This window comes from Magnolia sinica, chromosome 1 (assembly GCF_029962835.1).
Source record: "Magnolia sinica isolate HGM2019 chromosome 1, MsV1, whole genome shotgun sequence".
Lineage (NCBI taxonomy): Eukaryota > Viridiplantae > Streptophyta > Magnoliopsida > Magnoliales > Magnoliaceae > Magnolia > Magnolia sinica.
Window position 1 is genome coordinate 22,186,707 of NC_080573.1, and position 20,458 is coordinate 22,207,164.

Genomic DNA, 20,458 nt, shown 5'->3' on the forward strand with positions numbered 1-20,458 from the left:
AAAAATTTGTGAACTTCTTTTGCTTTGCTCCAATCATCATCAGTAGGCAACCAAGCATATGTTCTATCACGCGCTGCATATTCTGGAAAGGCATGTTTCAATTCCAGAGCTGAATCCAACATCTCAAAAGTGGAATTCCAACGCGTGCATACATCTAGCTTCAACGTTTTTGGAGACGTCAAATTCAAACGTTGGACGATGTCATTCCATATACTCAATCTTGACGGCGAGCCTCTTATGTACTTCACACTCTCCCTCACATTCTCTATAGTTTGGTCAATTGATCTCAACCCTTCTTGTACAATTAAGTTGAGAATGTGTGCACAACACCGAACATGAAATATTTTTCCCTCAAAAAATAAACTGTCGGTTGCCTTGAACTGGTTACGTAAGAATTGTATGACACTGTCATTTGTCGAAGCATTATCTAAAGTTAATGAACTGACTTTTTTTTCAATGCCCCAATCTCGTAGACAGTTGTAAATGCAATCTGAAATAACCAAATCGGAATGGGGAGGTGGAAGGTGGCGAAAGTTCAATATTCTCTTGCAGAGTTTCCAATTTTCATCAACATAGTGTGCAGTCAATGAAATGTAACCCTTTCTTTGATTTTGCGCCGTCCACATATCAGACGTCAAACTTACCCTTGAAACCGAATCTAAAACTGCTTTCAGCTTCATTTTCTCACTGGCATACATCTTCATGCACTCCCTCTTCACAGTAACACGGGAGACCTTCTCAAACTGAGGATTAAGGAATTTACTGTATCCCAAAAATATTTCACTCTCTACCATTTAAATGGCTGCTCATCAATGATAATAAGCTTTGCAAACCACTCCTTCAGCTTTCCTTTTTCAAACTTATGAGTGGTAAGTGTACCTTCAGAAGCAGATCCTTCGGACTTTGTAAACGATAGCAATTGTTGGCCTGAACGTGGAAGTCTAGGTCTCATTGCACAATTTTGTCTATGTCTGTTTAAATGAGACGTCAACCCCCTAACACTTTTGGTGTATAGACTTTTGCAGTGCATACATCTGATCTTGGGGATATTGTTAACTACTACTTCTTCAAAATCATCCCAGACAGCTGACCGTTTCTTTCCTTTGTTTGCAGCTGAAGACCCCTCTCCCTCAACAACAAGTGGTAAGGTGGCTGACGCACCGGCACCGGTACTAGGGTTAGGTGAGACTTCATCCTCACTAGCTATATTTAAAGATATGAAACAATTTCATTTATCCTTAGACCTTAGTAAAGAATTTCTTAAGCGGATAAATTAGTTACCCATTCAATGTTGGATAGATAGTAATGCCTTCATTATTCAATTTAAATGTCACGTCAAAATTTCGACACCATCTCCCCTTATCTCTCCAGAATATATTAATCTTGGATTTGATTCACACGTCAACTATCCACACAAAGTGTAGATGTTTGATGAGGAAGTAAATGCAAGAAATATATCCAGAGAGAATTAGGAGAGAAGAATCAAACAAACATGTGCATTTAAAGTAGAATAAATGAAAATATTAATATCTATCTAATATTGAACTGTCCAAAAAGGAACAATTACGTAAGAATTTCTATGCATCTATGAACACACTCAATCTATGTCTGGCAACATAGAAATCCTCAAATGGGTAACTGATTATCCTATATTATAACAAAAATATAAAAAATAATTAAATCAGTTACCCATTCAATATTGAATAGATAGTAATGCTTTCATTATTCAATTTAAATGCCACGCCAAAATTTCGGCAGCATCTCCCCTTATCTCTCCAGAATATATTAATCTTGGATTTGATTCACACGTCAACTATCCACATAAAGTGTGGATATTTGATGAGGAAATAAATACAAGAAATACATCCAGAGAGAATTAGGAGAGACGAACCGAAACAAGCATGTGCATTTAAATTAGAATAAATGAAAACATTACTATCTATCCAACATTGAACTGTCCAAAAAGGGACAATTTGAGAATTTCTATGCATCCATGAACACACTCAATCTATGTTTGGCAACATAGAAATCCTCAAATGGGCAACTGATTATCCTATACTACAACAACAAGAACAAAAAAATTAAAAATGTATCTAATAAACAATTGGTATAAACATAGATTAAGACTAACTAACAAAAACAGAAAACATTTGTGATAAAAGATTTCATGTGGAGCTTTCTAGTATATACTATATACTCATACATGAAGTCCTATTTAAATGCAAAAGAAGATTTAGGTACATGTGTGATGCATACAGAAGCTGAGTGCGTACCAAGGCAATATCCATACCGCTCATTTTGAATGTTAGATGGGCCACACGGCACCAATGACACACATCAGGGATCTCCCAGTCCATAGAAGGGTGACTTCAAAACAGTTGGCAGGAAAATCAGTAGAATTTCTCCTTTACCATGAGGAAAATTTAAAGGAAAAATGATTTTTTACCACGAAATTTCTTAGGAGTTGTCATTTCATTCTATAATGCTATCAGGGTAGTATTTTTTGGGAGAGAAACGGCCAAAATGCCTTCATTATTATTATTATTATTATTATTATTATTATTATTTTAAATAGGGAAAAATTAAAATTTGTAGGGCCCATGTGGCATGTATTATGTATATGACTTTCAACCCGTTCATCATATGAGTTACATGTGAATTTTGAATAGATAGGGTGGTGCATATTTTTGTGGACCCGCCTTATGATTAAATCACACATATTTTCAATTCATCTGATTGTCTTGGTGGATTGTATTTGTTGGACGGATTAGATGTCATACATATATCATATAGCCCACAATTCTCGATTTTACTACTTTGTTAAAATAAGAATTACTATAGGATTTTAAGGTAAAACTGCCAAGGAGTTATGCAGGATACTCTCTTGGTTGCTGGAGAGTATAATGATTCATATACATGCACTAAGAACTTAAATATTGCCATGTGCATAACTCAAGTTAAACTGTCCAAATCTACATATCAAGTTAAATATTACCAACTGTAGATTGGTCATAATTTCAAAATTAGATTGATCAAAGAGTTCTAAACTCTGATTAATGGACCATTTGTTCAGTGAATAAGGACCATTGGTTATGTTTCATTTTAATCGTATTAAATTCACAGCAATAAGCCGTTCAGGTGAGAATGTAATTTCTTTATTTTATGTGACATGTGTCATGATCAGTCATCACTCATCAATTTCAACCGTTTATTCATTCTTTCATCTGGGACAAATGTTAGATTGTAAAAATCATGCTATACAATAGTCCTAGCGTCATGAAAAAATGGAGTCACTAGCAACTAGCAAGTAAAGAAACGAAATAGTTCCAATCATCATCTTGAAATGTCTATTCTATATATCAAAAGAAGCAAGATTTGATCATGCCATGAATCTTGGATTCAGAATCTCCTATTATTATGAAATAAACACAAAAAAGAGAGAGATTTGGAATTCACATTGAGAGAGAGAGAGAGAGAGAGAAATCATACTCGTTGCAGTTAGACGGAAAGATGAGCGAGCTCTGCTGGACGGATGGCGAGAAGAGTAGAGAGGCGGAGGTCCTCTGGCGGTTGGACGGACGGACGAGCAGAGAGAGGCGGAGGTCCTCTGGTGGTTGGACGGACGGACGAGCAGAGAGAGGCGGACGGCCTCTGGTGGTCTGACGAGCAGAGACCGAGAGAGGAGTAAAGCACCTGCAGCACAGGAACTTCCCTGAGAGGCCTCTGCAGTGCCTGGAGCAGTGAGAAGGGACGGCCTCGCAAAAAGAGGCGGACGACTTCTAGTGGTCAGACGATCAGAGAGATGTGGACGGCCTCTGCTGGTCGGACGATCAGAGAGAGGCGGACGACTTCCGGTGGTCGGACGAGCAGAGAGATGCGGACGGCCTCTGCTGGTCGGACGAGCAGAGAGAGGCGGACGGCCTCTACTGGTCGGACGAGAGAGAGAGAGAGCTGAGAGAGAGAGAGAGAGAGAGAGTTTTGGTGGGGTCGGGCAGTGAGAGAGCGAGCAGGGGATAGGGTTTGGTGGGGACGGCTGGGGTCGGGCGTTTTCTCAAAAGGGAAAGGGAAAGGGAAAACGACCTAGATTTTTTTTAGAGGGGTATATATATATACGTATGCCGAGTCGGGACGGGTCGGGCCGAGTCGGGACGGGGCGAGTCGGGTTTCGGGCCGAGTCGGGCCGAACTTGGACGTATCCGAACTCAGCCCGAACTCAGTTTCGGGCTGCAAAATCCGAGCCATGCGATTAGCTCGGTTGGGAATCTAGTTAGCAATGACATTAATGCCCTACTAACGCACGACGAGAGTTATGCCCAACGCATGATCTCTGGGTAACTGCCAACTATAATGCCCGTGTAATCCTCACATGATGGCTATGACCATGCCGAGATTGTCGAATACGTTCGCTATGACCCTTGGGTATAAATACAGGTCATTTCTATGGTACAAGGTACGTAATCTTTTGTACCCTCACCACTACTCTACTCTACTCAGACACAGTTTCTTAGCCTGACTTAAGCATCGGAGGGTGCTCTACTTGATTCAGGATCTCCTTTATTAACTGCTTAGTGTAGGACCAGGATTCGCTCCAAGCATTTAAGTCTCAGCGGAGGGTGATATAGATTTATGCATCAACAAATATCAACTTATATGGCCTTGAAATGTTTTCAATGGTAGGCGTTAGATTCACGCGGACTCCTGTGTGGTCCACTTAAGCTTTGGATATGCTTTTAAACCTGAAATGATATAATAAAAAAGATGGACGGCGTGGATGAGACAAACACATGACAGACTTGAAAGAGAAAGACGTATGATATCAAAGCGACTCGCGTCTCCCAATCTTTATGTGCATAATAAAAAAGATGGGCGGCGTGGATGAGACAAACACATGACAGACTCGAATGAGAAAGACGTATGACATCAAAAGCGAATCGCGTCTCCCAATCTTTATGTGCATTTTCAGTTCTGACAATTGGGGCCCTTGGATCATCAATCCATAACGTCATCCTGCTGCATCCCACCATTTTATGACCAATGCTCATGGATCATCTTACCTGAATAGCCCATCTTCCAAAAAACTTCAGTTGAATATAGGCTGTTGTTTTATTTCTCTTCTTAACCGTCGATATTTACACCACAAATCGAAAGGATAAGAATGTATATTACTGAAATAGTCAATCCACGGTGGGCCATAATATACCAATGGTCTGGATCACAGAACCCTAAGCTCCCACTTGTAAAAATTCGAAATCCTGCGTACGATTTGCAAATACGTGAGTGGCGTACAGTGTTATTCCTCACTAAATGCTATAAATTCCCATCAGGCCATACAAACGCTCTCCGTCCCAACAACTCATTTCTCACATACCCAAGATCAAACACCTTGCCAGCAGGAATCCCTTTCTCTCCCATTTCTCAACCGATTTCAAATCTCTTTTGCTCTAATGGCGGACGAAGTAATCCTGTTGGATTTCTGGCCTAGCCCTTTTGGGTTGCGAGCCAGAATCGCCTTGGCCGAGAAAGGGATCGAGTACGAATACAAGGAAGAAAACCTCGCAGAAAAGAGCGCTCTCCTGCTGAAATCCAACCCCGTTCACAAGAAAATCCCTGTTTTGATCCATGGTGAAAAATCCATCTGCGAATCTCTCATCATCGTCCAATACATCGATGAGGCGTGGAAGGGGAAATCACCGGTGCTGATGCCTGCGGAACCTTATGAGCGCGCGAATGCAAGGTTTTGGGCAGATTTCGTCGACAAGAAGGTGAGCTATGTGCTTGTATTTTGTGTTGATCTTTTTAGTCAAGTAATCAATTCATTGATCGAACGGTTCGGATCGTTCAATGAGGTATTTTAAATGGTGGCCTGTTGCTTGGACGGTTGGGATTGGTAATGGTTTCAACACAGTTTCAGTGGCGAAAGCTCAAGTTCGCCCAAATGCTTTGAAAAGTTGTCAATGCTCCAATCTTTGATCCAGACCGTCCATTCGGTCTGGTTCACTCATTTAGGACCACCATGAAAAATTCCAAGCCGATCGTTATGTTATTTACACTTAATCAAACCCCCGCAATTTGACGGTTCGGATTATAGTTTTTTTTTTTTTTTTTTCCGATGTCACCGACGAAAAGTGGGTTTAACCTAAGAAACGGTCGAGATTGATGATTCTAAAAAGATCGGGCCCGTGAAAATATTGTTGAGACCGTTTCCTCCATTTGCAATTACCTGTGTGGGCCCACCGTGTTTTCTAAATGCCATCCAATCCATTCGTAAGGATGGATATAGAAAATGACAGGTGATCATCATCGTGGAGTGGCCCACCTTTTGTCAGATGTTATGGTCTACCTGCTTCTGACATGCTGTGTTGATCACTTGTACCCATGGGAAGCGGATTGGCTGGTGTACCACACACCAGCTATATAGCTGCTGTAGCTACGTGTCGCTCGAAGGCCAGCACTGATGCTCCTCGAGCTCCGAGTTGTACGTAACGGTTCAAAGGTGATCAAAGTTACACGGCCCCACAGTGATGTATTTATTATATTTACACCGTTCATCTATTTTTAGAGATCATTTTAGATCATTATCCAAAATACGAACCATAGTTAAAGATCATATCATAGCAGCGGAGATGATGATTTTCACCGTTAAACAATTCGTAGTACCCACTAGCACGTTTATTTTCCATTTAAATTGTTCATAAGGTCACACTTACCTGAACGAAGAGGAAAAACAAATTTTATATTGATCCGAAACTTTTGTGACCCAAAATGCGTTTCAATGGTAGTCGTTCAATTCCCGCTTTTTTTGCAGTGGTGTACTTGATAGTTGGATCTGTCTTATTTTTTATCTCAAGCCTAAATACGATCTCGCCAAATAGATGGCGGTTGGGATATAACACATACCTCATTATCAGACTCACATAAGTCTCTGACGCCAATACAACAGGTCAACAGCTATATAGCTGGTGTTCGTTGAAAGGAGATCAAAGTTACATGCCCCACAGTGATGTATTTATTATATCTACACCGTTCATCTATGCTTAGAGATCATTTTAGATCATTATCCAAAATACGAATTATATTCAAAGATCATCTCGACTATACCACATATAGCAGTGAAGATAATGATTTTCACCATTAAATAATTCGTAGTGCCCACTATAACGTTTATTTTCCATTCAATCCCTTCGTAAGGTCACAAATACTTGAACGAAAAGGAAAAACAAATTTTATATTGATCGGTAACTTTTGTGACCCTACAAAGCGTGTCGATGGTAGACGTTCAATCCCCCCTGCTTTTTGCAGTGTGGTCTACTTGACAGTTAGATCTGTCTTATTTTTCGTCTCAACCCTTAAGACATCTTGTCAAATGGATGGACGGTTTGAATATAACACATACCTCATGATCAGACTCACGGAACTCTCTGAGGTCAATACAGCAGTATATGGCTGGTGTGAGGTAAACAGCAATTCGCTTTGAAACGGATTGGCTACTCTCCCTACCACCAGCCAATGCCTTGTCGTCGGCGCTATGTGGACCCTACTATGATGTATGTGTTTCATCCATGCTGTCCATATATTTTTTTAGATCATTCTATGGAATTACACAAAAAATGAGGTATATCCCAATCTCAACTGGACCACATTACAGGAAACCGTGTTGAATCAGCGTAGGCCATTAAAAACTTTTTGGGGGCCATAAAAGTTTTGATATTTGTTTTTTCCCTTCATCTAAGTCTTTATGACCTAATCAATAGATTGGATATCAAATAAACAGTACAGTGGGCCTTTTGAGGATTTAAATGATGGATATCCAATCACTATTGTTTTCCTGTGGTATGGTCCACTTCAGACTTATGTCCCTCTCATTTTTGGAATATAGCCCTAAAATTATCTTTAAAAATGGATTAACAGAATGGATGAAACACATACATCATGGTGAGGCCCACAGAGCACCGACCACCAGCCACGGGGCCGGTGGCAGCGGAGTTGCCAATCCGTTTCCCTCTCAATCATGCCACACCACAATCTGGGTGGTGTGTTGACGTCACCAAGTTCGGTGGGTCCCACCATGAGGTATGACTGTTTATTCCTTTGGCGAGCTTATTGTAAGAATTGAGCCAAAAAAAAAAAAGACATTTCCAAAGATCAAGTGGCCCACACTCCAAAACACGGTGGGGGATTGAACTTCTACAGTTGTGATCCTTTTGGGGTCACAGAAGTTTTGGATAAATATGATATTTGTTTTTACTCTTCGTCTAGGTCTGTGTGACCTTATGAATAGATTGAATGGAACGTTATGGTGGGCCCTATAAATGCTTTAAGGATGAAAATCATTGTCCCCGTTGCTATTTGTGGCGTGGTCTACTTGAGCTTTGTATGTCTCATTTTTGGGCTTATGCTCTAAAATGATCTTGCCAAATGGATATAATAAATACATTATTGTGAGGCCCATTTAACTTTGACCTCCTTTGAACCATTCGTACAACCTAGAGCTCAAGGAGGGTTAGCACTCATCTTCACAGGACACGTATAAACACCAGCCAGGTCGGTGGTGTATGGTACACCAGCGAAGCCGCTTCCGAATTCAAGTGGGCTAGAGCACAAGAAACAGTAGAGATTGAATGCCCATCTGACCCGCCAATGTGGGCTGTCAATGGCCTGAGTGGGCCCACTGGGATCACATTGGGCTTGGGCAAAAAATGAAAGCCCGTTTAGTGGTCTGGCGAGGTAGCGCTTTTTTGTCTAAAAGTCTTGTCCAGCTGGACCATAACCCATTGTGTATGATATTAGGTGGGAATAGGTGGCATGGAATTGCATTTAGTCCCATGTAAATTCCATCCAGCATTTGGAAACCACGGGACGAGAAGGATTAAATCAATCCTAGTATCAGATCACCTGGCGCCAACAGTAGATACCGTGGGATTTCTAGTGGATTTCAAAATCAACTACATATGTGCACCCATGTTGATGTTGTTGAGATGTGGAGTCACATCTGGACGGTAGCTCGACCAGTCGAGTGTCCTGCTTGACCGGTCAAGTGGCCCACTCGACCAGTCGTGGACTGGCTCGACTCAAAGTCTAGCGAGCATCGGGTTTTTGGTTCCGCGGTACTCGACTGGTCGAGGCCCATGCTCGACCAGTCGAGGTTACGCAGATTCATTTCCGGATTTGATGCGGACTGCGAATTTTTGAGTCGGTTTTCGCAGAAGTGCAAAAGGGGAGTTGCCTAAACTATAAATAGGGGGTCCCTAGGGCTTTTCTAGGTATGGATGAGAGTTATTGAAAGGTGTGGGCTAAGGGTTTTCTCTGTACTTCCAAAGGAGAGGTTATTATATTGCCTTATAATCTTCGTTTTTCTTCATAGTGAAAGTTTGCATCCGTGGTTTTTTACTTTTGTTGGGGTTTTTCCACGTATATCTTGTCTTGTGGTTTGTTTGAATGCTTTGATTCTATTTCTAGTTTATATTTCTTTCTGTTTATCGTTTGTGGGTGAGATCATAGATTGGATCTCGGTTCATTGCATTGTTGGTGTGTTGCGCAACAAATGCATATGTTTTATCCACACCGTCCATCCATATGCACTCTTTTACACGTGACGTTCGCGTTGTATATGCGTATAGGTGGTCGGCATCAATTGTGAAATCTAGTCTATTGATTGCAATTACATAGTCCACCAAATTCAGGCTTCACTTGATACCATATTTTTCTTAAAAATAAGAATTTGATCCGGATAAAAATACCATGGTATTTCCAGATGTGCTATCATTGTGCAATAATGGTGTTAATTTCATCTAATGTAATTCCAATGCATCTTTCACATGTACCCAATAATGCACTTGGAGCTGAAAATGGAAATTGTCTTGTATAGGGTTGAACCCAGGCCAGACCAGTAGGCCCAAGCAATCATGGTTTTAAGACTCTGGACAGTCTTTTAACCATGTGGGCTATTGCCATGCTACAGAGACTGTCTCTCTATTTAGTTAGACCAGACAAAGTCTCACATAATATGAATGTTGCATTCCCTTTTGGCACAGATCTACGAATGCGGATCAAGGATATGGAAGAACAAAGGAGAAGCACAGGAAGCGGCGAAAAAGGAATTCATTGAGTACTTGAAGCTGTTGGAAGGGGAGCTTGGAGAGAAGCTGTATTTCGGGGGCGAGCGCTTTGGGTATGTCGACGTGGTCTTTGTCCCCTTCGCATGCTGGTTCCACACTTATGAGGTGCACGGGAACTTCAGCATTGAGGAAGAGTGCCCGAAGCTGATAGCATGGGTGAAGAGATGCATGGAGAAGGAGAGTGTCTCCAAGACACTCCCAGACCCAGTCAAGGTGCATGGGTTTGTAGGAATATTGAAGAAGAAATACGGAGTAGAGTAAGAAATGATGGAGGACGAGAGATGTATTGGTATATGTTTTGTGGCAACGTCCTGTTGCTATTGTTGGGTGGGGAATGTATTGGTGTTTGTTTTGTGGCAACATATCGTTGCTATTTACTTGTTAGCTTTGTATTAGTGTCTGTTTTGTATTCACGTCCAGTAGCTATGCTTTTGTGAGCTTTGTCTTGCATTTTTCATGCCTTGGGGTTGTGCTATGGCTATTGTCATTGCCTTGTATCTCTGTCTCTACTATATATGTGTGTGTGTGTGTGTGTGAGGCTAGTGGTTTTGGACATCATAATCTTGCAAGAACTGGCATTGATATGTAAACTCGATCATCAAAACTACGGCTCAATGTAGCATGAGTGTGGCCTACATCAAACTCACTGTCATTTCTTTTAAAATATTTGTAATTTGCAACCATTTCTATTTTCTGTGTAGCTTGCAGTGTTTGAGAGAGGAGACTGTTTCAAAGGCTCAGTAAGTCCCACAATGATGGTTGTGTGACATTAATTCCTGCACCTGTTCCATAATATCATGTTAGGATGTCAGTCCTCAGTCCAAAATTAGGCAGACTATGAGGTTGCTTGCACCTCTCTCTCTCTCTCTCTCTCTCTCTCTCTCTGTATGGATATCCATCCAAAAAATTAAGGTCATGTTGAGTTTTAAGTGTAGAAAAGTAACTTACTAAAAAGTGGTGGTAGTTTGGGGCTGTTAAGTTGTGTATAGCCCTTGTGTTTCTCATATAGAGAGAGGGAGAGAAAAAAAAATACTCTTTATCTGTGACGCACACTTGCGTATGGAAAAAACTCATATTTGTAAGTGTCCTTATGTTTCTCATAGAGAAAATACTTCTGTATTTGTAATGCATTAGCCCTTACCTTTTTTTATATGGAGGAAAGTAACGTACGCTTTTATGTTGCCCTTATGTTTCTCTCCGCTTTTCCGTTCTCTCTCAATCTCCTTGCATGTGTTATACCCCTAGTTTAGTAAAAGATGTGACTTTGCAACGTTGTCATTAGTGTTTCAGGCCATCACTTGAATCAAAATTACATACATCATGTTGAGCCCACGGAGCTTTGACCAGTTCTACCACTACCGAGCTCGATTACCGACTTCGGTATTGGGCCATTATCGAAACCGAGTCCTGCCAGGCTACTCCTAAAATCCTCTTTATGAACAAGAAATCCTACCAAAATCACATGCAAGTAGAGATTAAAAAAAGCAAATGCCACGTAGAAGCCAAGGTGGCAACGTGTGCAAGATAAGAACAAATCATGAGGTGGGACCTGCTGTGAGCGTGCCCTGTCTCATGAAACTGGTCGATCCAATAATAAGGCAGGCCCCAGTTGCATGAAGATAATAACTAATAGAGAAAAATCACCAAGGGCTTATAATATACGTGTGGCTCACTTGATGATCAGACCACCCTGGATTTTGGAATATGGCATGTTTTCATTGAGCCCCACCCTTTATATGGTTTAGATCTAGCCTGTACGTTAATTTGCACGTGCGCCACCGCTTACTTTCTCACTCTCTCCACGTGCGAATTGCTTAAGCATTTCTCGTTTGCACCTTTAATTAAAAGTGGAGCTAGTGGTTTGATTTGTCACTTTCACTTGCATGGCCTTTTGCAAACAAGTGGGTGAAATGATTTCATACAAGCATTGTACGTAAACTTTCACATACAACCTCCACTATCCCACCAACTCTTCATGCATGTCTTGTATCTAATCCGTGTAGAAGATGGACCACAACATGAAGACCTGATTCCATGAAATTGACATCGATCCACTCATTAGGTTTTTAACACTCGTACGTTGAGTCTGACCATCCACTGTTTTTCAATCTCGAGAGCATCACCCAACGAATTAGTGGAATGGCCTCATTGTCACCCCATATCATTTTATGGTGTGGCCCACCTGGCATGCAGATCGGATGTCATATAAGAGTGAGGGTTGTATTCACGCATATGCATGCATGGGATCATTTGTTGTGTAGCAAATAAGCGTAGCATCTTCCTTCTCCTTTTAGATGGGGTTGTTTGAAATGTAGTAGCTTAAAACGTATTGTAGTGTATCCTGTTTGGATGGCATCTTGAAAAGTCAGTTGCTTTGACTGTAAATCACGTAGCCATCTCATCCATGGTATTTCGAAGGTAGTGCAGGAAAAGGCCAATGGGCCCTACATGATTTATGTGTTTTACCTAAGCTCTTTATTCATTATTCAAGCTTGATTTATGTGTTTTACCTAAGCTCTTTATTCATTATTCAAGCTTATTTTAGGACATGAGTCTAAAAATAAAGCAGCATCAAAATCTCAAGAGCACTAAAAGCAATTGATCTCCCACCTAAAATAAAAGAATAGATGAACAGCATGTAAAGCACGTTGGCCCTACAGTCAGGATCTACTGACCTAGGTGGATTGCCGAGTTTTGCTGCCCAATCTGAGTTCGGATTGCATGCAGGAACTTAGAAAAAACTGCGAGACCTAGTGTGACGTATATGTCTGATTCATGCCTTCCATGATCTCAAAATTGAAGTATATCCAAAGGTCAAGTGGACCACACCATAGAAAACAATGGAATAATGATCTTCTATTGAAACTTTCGTTTGTTTATTTCCCGGTATTCAGAAGATTAAATAGGTAAGGATGAAGGGAAAACATAAATATTGTTATGGGTAAATCCGAACCGAGCTACATCAGGTTAACTTTGGCGTCAATGAAGAAAGCCCCGAACGGGTATCGTCCGAGCCGAGGAAAACATCCGACTCGGGGGGTTCTAGTGGAACTATATGCCGATCCGATCTTCTCGTCATCTCATGATTATGATCTCGGAGCAGCAGCAATACATCTGAGCCGATCCGTTCTTCATCCTTGACTAACCCGATCCTTCCTACTCAGCGTATGAGAAATGTGGTAAGTTGACAGGACTTGGAGAATATGGAATGGATCAACTTTACTAACACGACCCAGACTTACTAGGCGTCGAGCCCTGAGATCGGGTTAGCGGGTAAGATCCGAGCCATGGGATCAGGTCGGTTGAGAATCTTGTCAGCAATGACATTAATGCCCCAGTAACGCACGACTAGAGTTATGCCCAGCGCATGATCTCTGGGTAACTGCCAACTATCGCGCTCGTATAATCCTCACATGATAGTTATGACCATGCCGAGATTGTCGAACACGTTCGCTATGACCCTTAGGTATAAATACAGGTCATTTCTACGATAGAAGGTACATAATCTCTCGCATCCTCACCACTGTTCTACTCTACTTAAACCCAGTTCCTTGGCCTGACTTAGGCATCGGAGGGTCCTCTACTTAAGTCAATGTCTCCTTTGTTTGTTCCTTGGTACAGGACTAGGATTCGCTCAGAGCATTTAAGTCTCAGCGGAGGGAGGGTGGTATAGATTTATGCATCAACAAGTATCAACTTAAATGGCCCTTAAATGTTTTCAATCGTAGGCATTAGATTCATGCGGACTCTCACGTGGTCCACTTAAGCTTTGGATATGCTTTTATGCCCTGAAATGATATAATAAAAAAGATGGGCGGCGTGGATGAGACAAACACATGACAGACTTGAAAGAGAAAGACGTATGATATCAAAGCGACTCGCGTCTCCCAATCTTTATGTGCATTTTCAGTTCTGACAATTGGGGCCCTTGATCATCAATCCACAACGTCATCCTGCTGCATCCCACCATTTTAAGACCAATGCTCATGGATCATCTTACCTGAATAGCCCATCTTCCAAAAAACTTCAGTTGAATATAGGCTGTTGTTTTATTTCTCTTCTTAACCGTCGATCTTTACGCCACAAATCGAGAGAAAAAGAATGTATATTACTGAAATAGTCAATCCACGGTGGGCCGTAATATACCAATGGTCTGGATCACAGAACCCTAAGGTCCCACTTGTAAAAATTCGAAATCCTGCGTACGATTTGCAAATACGTGAGTGGCGTACAGTGTTATTCCTCACTAAATGCTATAAATTCCCATCAGGCCATACAAACGCTCCCCATCCCAACATCTCATTTCTCACATACCCAAGATCAAACACCTTGCCAGCAGGAATCCCTTTCTCTCCCATTTCTCAACCGATTTCAAATCTCTTTTGCTCTAATGGCGGACGAAGTAATCCTGTTGGATTTCTGGCCTAGCCCTTTTGGGATGCGAGCCAGAATCGCCTTGGCCGAGAAAGGGATCGAGTACGAATACAGGGAAGAAAACCTCGCAGAAAAGAGCGCTCTCCTGCTGAAATCCAACCCCATTCACAAGCAAATCCCTGTTTTGATCCATGGTGAAAAATCCATCTGCGAATCTCTTATCATCGTCCAATACATCGATGAAGCGTGGAAGGGGAAATCACCGGTGCTGATGCCTGCAGAACCTTATGAGCGCGCGAATGCGAGGTTTTGGGCAGATTTCGTCGACAAGAAGGTGAGCTATGTGCTTGTATTTTGTGTTGATCTTTTTAGTCAAGTAATCAATTCATTGATCGAACGGTTCGGATCGTTCAATGAGGTATTTTAAATGGTGGCTGTTGCTTGGACGGTTGGGATTGGTAATGGTTTCAACACAGTTTCAGTGGCGAAAGCTCAAGTTCGCCCAAATGCTTTTAAAACTTGTCAATGCTCCAATCTTTGATCCAGACCGTCCATTCGGTCTGGTTCACTCATTTAGGACCACCATGAAAAATTCCAAGCCGATCGTTATGTTATTTGCATTAATCAAACCCCCGCAATTTGACGGTTTGGATTATAGTTTTTTTTTTTCCGTGAAAATGTTGTTGAGACCGCTTCCTCCATTTACGCAGTTACCTGTGTGGGCCCACCGTGTTTTCTAAATGCCATCCAATCCATTCGTAAGGATGGATATAGAAATGAGGCCAAATCAAACGGTGCTATCTTTAGTTAGTAGCCCATCAAAAGTGTTCTGAACTTTAATGAACGGTTCAGATTGATCGATTGGAATGTCTAAGTGAACCGGGCCAACTAAGTTGGGCCACTCCATGACTACCGCCTGGTACGAAAAATCAGGCCGATCCACACGTGTGAACCAGTTTATATAGCCTGTTCAATAAAAATTATGTGGGATCCACTTTGATATTTGTGTATGATATCCACTTTAGTAAGTTACTTTCCGGAGATCATGTTAGGTCATGGTCCAAATAGGAATGTGAAGGCGGCTTCAGTGAATCCTGTGGGGCCTATGGTGATGTATGTGTCTTATATCCATTCTGTCCATCTATTTTGAAAGCTCATTTTAAGGATATCCAACCAAAAATACAGCAGATCCAAATCACACATGGACCACACCACAGGAAGCAATTGTCATTGAATGCCCGTAATTAAAAACTTCCTAAGTTCCACTGTAATGTTTATTTTCCATCCAACCTGTTGATAAGGTTACATAGACCTGGATGAAGGGAATAACAAGCATCAGCTTGATTCAATACTTTCGTAGCCTATATGAAGTTTTTGATTGTCAATCACCATTGTTTCTTATGGGGTGGCGCACTTGAGATTTGAATTTACTCTATTTTTTAGTTCGTACACTAAAATGAGCTGGCAAAATGGATCGACGGCGTGGATATAAGATACATATATCATGACGGCCCTAGAGTCAGGAATCCACCAACCGCCTCTAAACATGACGGTGGCCGAGGCTTTTATTTCCAAGCAGGAAATTTGTGCGTAGGCTTTCCAACACCGCCAACGACCAAGAACAGCAGTTGTGCAGTAATATGGAAATTAGGGATGAAAGTCCGGGCGGTTTCAACTCGACCGACCGCGACCGACCCGACATTGGGTTGGGCTCGGGCTGGATGTATCGGGTTTGGTCCGGAGGTTGTGCTATATAAACACCAACCCGATAAAACTTGGGTTGGGCTTGGGTTGAGTCTCGGGTTACCCGACCTGACCCAACCCAACCCGAAACACCAACCCACTTGGAAATTATTTTCCATCTAAACTATTCATAAGGTCACAATTACCTGGACGAAGAGGAAAGATAAATTTTATATTGATCCGAAACTTTTGTGACCCCAAGAAGTGTTTCAATGGTAGTCGTTCAATCCCCCACTGCTTTTTGCAGTAACCTACTTGATCGTTAGATCTATCTTATTTTGTTATCTCAAGCCTTAAGACGATCTTGTCAAATGGTCGGACGGTTGGGATGTAACACATACCTCATGATCAGACCCATAAAACTCTCAGACGTCAATACAACAGCTATACAGTTGGTGTTCGTTGAAAGGAGATTAAAGTTACATGCCCCACAGTGATGTATTTATTATATTTACACTATTTATCTATTTTTAGAGATAATTTTAGATCATTATTCAAAATACTAATCATATTCAAAGATCATCTCTGCTACACCACAAATAGGAGCGGAGATAATGATTTTCACCATTAAACAATTCATAGGACCCACTATAACGTTTATTTTCCATCCAATCCCTTCATATGGTCACAAATACTTGAACGAAAAGGAAAAACAAATTTTATATTGATCGGAAACTTTTGTGACCCTACAAAGCGTTTCGGTGGTAAACGTTCAATCCCCCACTGCTTTTTGCAGCGTGGTCTACTGGATAGTTAGATCTATCTTATTTTTCCGTCTCAAGCCTTACGACATCTCGCCAAATGAATGAACGGTTTGGATATAACACATACCTCATGATCAGACCCACAAAACTCTCTGGTGTGGATACAGCAGTATCTGTGTGAGGTAAACAGCCAATCCGCTTCCCAATCGGAGACGGATTGGCTACTCCCCTGCCACCAGCCAATGCCTGGTGGTTGGCACTCTGTAGGCCCTACTATGATATATGTGTTTCATCCATGCCATTCATATATTTTTTTACATCACTCTATGGTATTTCACGAAAAATGAGGTATATCCCAATCTCAACTGGACCACATTACAGGAAACCGTGTTGAATGAGTGTAGACCATTAAAAACTTTTCGGGGGCCATAAAAGTTTTGGATCAAGCTGATATTTGTTTTTTCCCTTCGTCTGGGTCTTTATGACCTAATCAATAGATTGGATATCAAATAAACAGTACAGTGGGCCTTTTGAGGATTTAAATGGTGGATATCCAATCACTATTGTTTACCTGTGGTGTGGTGCACTTCAGACTAATGTCCCTCTCATTTTTGGAATATAGCCCTAAAATTATCTTTAAAAATGGATTAACGGAATGGATGAAACACATACATCATGGTGGGGCCCACAGAGCACCGACCACCAGCAGTGGCAGGGGGAGTCGCCAATACGTTTCCCTCTCAATCATGCTTTGGATCTGGTAGGGTACCACACACCACAATCTGGCTGGTGTGTTGACGTCACCAAGTTCGGTGGGTCCCACCATGAGGTATGACCATCTATTCATTTGGCGAGCTTATTGTGAGAATTGAGCAAAAAAGAAAAAAAAAAAAAAAGAAGAAGACATTTCCAAAGATCAACTGGCCCACACACCAAAACGCGGTGGGGGATTGAACTTCTACAGTTGTGATCCTTTTGGGGTCACAAAAGTTTTGGATAAATATGATATTTGTTTTTACTCTTCGTCTAGGTCTGTGTGACCTTATGAATAGATTGGATGGAAAATAAACGTTATGGTGGGCCCTACAAATGTTTTAATGGTGAAAATCATTGTCCTCGTTGCTATTTGTGGCATGGTCTACGATCTTGCCAGATGGATGAACGGTGTGGATATAATAAATACATTATTGTGAGGCCCATGTAACTTTGATCTCCCTTGAACCATTCTTACCGCTTAGAGCTCCAACGAGGGTCAGCGCTCATCTTCGCCGGACACGTATAAACACCAGCCAGGTCGGTGGTGTGTGGTACACTAGCGAAGCCGCTTCCGAATTCAAGTGGGCTAGAGCACAAGAAACAGTAGAGATTGAATGCGCATCTGACCCGCCAATGCGGGCTATCAATGGGCTGAGTGGGGCCCACTGGGATCACATTGGGCTTGGGCAAAAAATGAAAGCCCATTTAGTGGTCTGGCGAGGTAGGGCTTTGTCTAAAAGTCTTGTCCAGTGGGAATAGGTGGCATGGAATTGTATTTAGTCCCATGTAAATTCCATCCGACATTTGGAAACCACAGGACGGGAAGGATTAAATCAATCCTAGTATCAGATCATCTGGCGCCAATAGTAGATACCGTGGGATTTCTGGTGGATTTCAAAATCAACTACATATGTGCGCCCATGTAGATGTTGTTGAGATGTGTAGCCACATCTGGACGGCAGCTCGACCAGTTGAGTACCCTGCTCGACCGGTTAAGTGGCCCACTCTACTAGTCATGGACTGGCTCGACTCAAAGTCCAGAGAGCATCGGATTTTTTGTTCCGTGGTGCTCGACCGGTTGAGGCCCATGCTCGACCAGTCGAGGGTCCGCTCGACCAGTTGGGGTTACGCAGATTCGTTTCTGGATTTGATGCGGACTGCAGATTTTTGAGTCGGTTTTCGCAGAGGTGCGAAAGGGGAGTTGCCTAAAGTATAAATAAGGGTCCATAGGGCTTTTCTAGGTAAGGATGAGAGTTATTGAAAGGTGTGGACTAAGGGTTTTCTTTGTACTTCCAAGGGAGAGGTTAATATATTGCCTTGTAATCTTCGTTTTTCTTCATAGTGGAAGTTTGCATTTGTGGTTTTTTTACCCTTGTTGGGGTTTTCCCATGTATATCTTATCTTGTGGTTTGTTTGGAATGCTTTGATTCTATTTCTAGTTTATATTTCATTCTATTTATCGTTTGTGGGTGAGACCGGAGATTAGATCTCGGTTCACTGCATTGTTGGCGTGCTACGCAGCAGATGCATGTGTTCTATCCACACCGTCCATCCATATGCACTTTTTTACACATGAGATTCGAGTTGTATATGCGTATAGGTGGCCGGCATCAATTGTGAAATCTGGTCTATTGATTGCAATTACATGGTCCACCAAATTTAGGCTTCACTTGATTCTTAAAAGTAAGAATTTGATCCGGATAAAAATACCATCGTATTTCAAGATGTGCTATCATTGTGCAATAATGGTGTTAATTTCATCTAATGGAATTCCAATGCATCTTTCACATGTACCCAAAAATGCACTTGGAGCTGAAAATGGAAATTGTCTTGTATAGGGTTGAACCCAGGCCAGACCAGTAGGCCCAAGCAATCATGGTTTTAAGACTCTGGACAGTCTTTTAAGCATGTGGGCTATTGCCGTGCTACAAAGACTGTCTCTATTTAGTTAGACAAGACAGAGTCTCACATAATATGAATGTTGCATTCCCTTTTGGCACAGATCTGCGAATCCGGATCAATATGGAAGAACAAAGGAGAAGCACAGGAAGCAGCGAAAAAGGAATTCATTGAGTACTTGAAGCTGTTGGAAGGGGAGCTTGGAGAGAAGCTGTATTTCGGGGGTGAGCACTTTGGGTATGTCGACGTGGTCTTTGTCCCCTTCGCATGCTGGTTTCACACTTATGAGGTGCACGGGAACTTCAGCATTGAGGAAGAGTGCCCGAAGCTGATAGCATGGGTGAAGAGATGCATGGAGAAGGAGAGTGTCTCCAAGACACTCCCAGACCCAGTCAAGGTGCATGGGTTTGTAGGAATGTTGAAGAAGAAATACGGAGTAGATTAAGAAATGATGGAGGACGAGAGATGTATTGGTATATGTTTTGTAATGGTGTTTGTTTTGTGGCAACGTATCGTTGCTATTTACTTGTTAGCTTTGTATTAGTGTCTAGTTTGTGTTCACGTCCGGTTGCTATGCTTTTGTGAGTTGTCTTGCATTTTTCATGCCTTGGGGTTGTGCTATGGCTATTGTCATTGCCTTGTATCTCTATCTCTGCTCTGTGTGTGTGTGTGTGTGTGTGTGTGTGTGTGTGTGTGAGGCTAGTAGTTTTGGACATCATAATCTTGCAAGAACTAGCATTGGATATGTAAACTCGATCATCAAATCTACTGCTCAATGTAGCATGAGTGTGGCCTACATCAAACTCACTGTCATTTCTTTTAAAATATTTGTAATTTGCACCCATTTCTTTTTTCTGTGTAGCTTGC

At 41.7% G+C, this 20,458-nt stretch overlaps 2 protein-coding genes across 2 annotated transcripts; both read left to right on the forward strand.

Annotated features, from left to right (window-relative positions):
- The first annotated feature begins 5,324 nt into the window (after positions 1 to 5,324).
- Positions 5,325 to 10,572, forward strand: LOC131242853 (probable glutathione S-transferase). The gene is made up of 2 exons (XM_058241772.1): positions 5,325 to 5,762; positions 10,032 to 10,572. Exons 1-2 carry the CDS (start codon positions 5,445 to 5,447, stop codon positions 10,374 to 10,376), a joined length of 663 nt encoding a protein of 220 aa, XP_058097755.1. The 5' UTR covers positions 5,325 to 5,444; the 3' UTR covers positions 10,377 to 10,572.
- A 3,705-nt stretch (positions 10,573 to 14,277) lies between these two features.
- LOC131242866 (probable glutathione S-transferase parC) lies at positions 14,278 to 20,073 on the forward strand. Its single transcript, XM_058241799.1, has 2 exons — positions 14,278 to 14,832; positions 19,695 to 20,073. Exons 1-2 carry the CDS (start codon positions 14,506 to 14,508, stop codon positions 20,034 to 20,036), a joined length of 669 nt encoding a protein of 222 aa, XP_058097782.1. The 5' UTR covers positions 14,278 to 14,505; the 3' UTR covers positions 20,037 to 20,073.
- Positions 20,074 to 20,458: the final 385 nt, after the last annotated feature.